This window comes from Amphimedon queenslandica, unplaced genomic scaffold (genome assembly GCF_000090795.2).
Source record: "Amphimedon queenslandica unplaced genomic scaffold, v1.1 AMPQUscaffold_8358_Cont19697, whole genome shotgun sequence".
Classification (NCBI taxonomy): Eukaryota; Metazoa; Porifera; class Demospongiae; order Haplosclerida; family Niphatidae; genus Amphimedon; species Amphimedon queenslandica.
In genome coordinates this window covers 1-2,509 of record NW_003551364.1, presented here as the reverse complement: position 1 = coordinate 2,509, position 2,509 = coordinate 1, and the positions used below count along the sequence as shown (strand labels likewise).

Sequence of the window (2,509 nt, the reverse complement as noted above, 5' to 3'; positions counted from 1 at the left end):
TTAGTTCCTCAAAATCAGGCCAACGTCCCTGTATTATCATAGTATGGGGACTTTGATCAAATTTTGCCAAAATAAAAAAGTAAGGCATTTTTCATTTTGATTATTTTTTTCTGATACATATACATGTACTTATGTTGTGCAGAAAGTTTGAGCTGATTCTAATTAAAATTTTGAAAGCTTGAGCCAATTAAATGGTCTTTAAAAGTACTGGCTATTAATAACTATAATAATCATAAATTAATAACTAACCATTAAAATACATGAAGTGTCACAGTTGGTTGATATTCTCTTTCCAATGCAAGCAGCTGTTTCATTAATACTACAATGACAATAAAAAGATGAAAATTATCACATTTCAGATAAAAGATTATCACCCAATAAAAAGTGAGCATCACTAATACGGTAACTATTATATTGATGGCTACACCTTGTATCATCAATAGTTTCATTTGCTTGATAGTACCCAACTATAGTCAATCCTTTACTGCTAGCATACAGCTCAACCTAACAACAATTAAACAATGATATAGTTATAGCAGTTTTTTATGACTAAATTTTTTGAATCCATCAAAAATTAGATGCAAACCACACAAATTTTTAACTAAAAAACTTCCTGCCACTATACAATATAAATAAAAATATATAATTAATTACTTGATTAAGTGCTACTTCAATCATGGGAGCCACGCCCAGTTCAATGTGAAACAATGGGATGGTGTCCTGTATCTGTACACGATTATCCTTCTTAGATATGGTTCCAATTAAAGCCCCATTAATTTCTCTATCCGGATACTTAGCAGAGTGGCAGATCAGTTTAGCATAAGCACGAGCTGACAACTGGAAATGGACCATTGTGTCTTTGCAAGAGCCAAGCCACACCTTCTATGAAGCGCCACCTATTCACCACACCCACATAACCATGGCCACATGATTGCACGTGGCTTCATAATCTTCCACGTGGATTTTGTATACTATTGTACTTTTCCGTAAACTGAAACTCTAGGAATGATGATCACGTGATACCTCTGCACGTGCTATCAAGAAGCACGTGTTGTTCCCGCCTTTTTCAAAAGGAGAAGAGAAGAACTGAAGATGAACTGGTAGAAGACTCTCTCTCTCTTTATCCCTCCCCTCCCTCTCTTACCAACATCCTCCATTGGTAAATATCTACTGATCTAACCTCTTCGTTTTTAGCACGGTATCCGCCATTTTATCACCACTCCTCCACCATACCCCCACTACTCCCATTATGATTACTCCTAAAGCCTCAGTCTGGTAAGTGATTCCTCTATTCTTGTTCTCATTATAGGCACATCAGAACTGAAGCTATTGAAGACTAACCCAGGATATTTCAAGTTGTCTATTGTTTTATGTAGGACCACCAGTCAGTATTTCAATGATCCATTCATTCATTATTGGTACGTGTGTATTATTATTATGTACACTCTATGTTTGTAGGTAATAAAGTCCTGCCCTAATCTTTATACATGTACGTGTACATACATATGCATTCTAGTGTACTCTTGTATATTTTTAGGATATTACTCAGGATACTATTTCAAGTGTCATATGTACTTGTATTATACATTCTATTGTACTCTTGTGTATTATTAGGATATTACTCAGTATATTGTTTCATGTCTCATCTATTGTACAGTAAATATGTGTTGTTCTTGTATTATTATCTATTTTACAGGTTATATTTATGTACTTGATTCATTCAGGATGTTTTAAGTATTGTCCAGTATGTGATTATATTATTATTTATTTTACAGGTTCATAAATACACTGAATTAAGTTTTATTAATGTTGTTTTGGTAATAAGTGGAAAATTGAAACATGCATTCTTGTTTATTTTCAGGATATCATCAGTATTCTAAAGACGGAACTACATGTACCTACAGTGCATCAAGTGTATGGTACAGTCAAGCTATGCATGTTTTTAACTATTTCTACATGTACACACACATTCTCTTGTTTTTATTCAGGATATTATCAGGATATTAGCACTGCAGCAGTTTCTTCAAATCTACTACAACTCATCATATGGTTCTCTAATGATATCCACACACTATCATGTACATGTACATCCTTATCTGTAACATGTATTCTATTTCCCTTTCCTTAAGATTGCTACATAGACTCAAGCCAGCATGCAATCTTCTTCAGCATCAATTCAGTCCCAGTCTTCAGTGTATGGTAACAATGTATCTATTGCATGTTATTAATAACCTTGATTACAGTGCTAATAATAAACGGCTCATTTTATCACTATTCATCCCATTACATGTAATAAAGCACTGTCCCATTGATCTTTACTTATTCTATTGTTTAAACATTTTCTCTTTTTTTTATTTCTGCAGGGATCAAGTTTAAAGTTGGTTGAGTGTGAGGTAGAGTGAGAGTTAATAATGTATAATTACGCATGTTTATAATGTATTTTATGCATGTACAATATAATCCACATATTCTGCTCTCTCCCTCCACCACCCCCCCAGGTCCGACTGTT

General features: G+C 33.9%; 1 protein-coding gene across 1 annotated transcript; it reads right to left on the bottom strand.

The window, feature by feature from the left end:
• Nucleotides 1-237: 237 nt before the first annotated feature.
• On the bottom strand, nucleotides 238-907 carry LOC105315742 (ER membrane protein complex subunit 8/9 homolog). Its single transcript, XM_011410484.2, has 3 exons — nucleotides 655-907; nucleotides 428-504; nucleotides 238-319 (listed from the first exon to the last, which is right to left on the bottom strand). The coding sequence occupies exons 1-3, from the start codon at nucleotides 850-852 to the stop codon at nucleotides 238-240; spliced, it is 357 nt and encodes a 118-aa protein (XP_011408786.2). The 5' UTR covers nucleotides 853-907.
• Nucleotides 908-2,509: the final 1,602 nt, after the last annotated feature.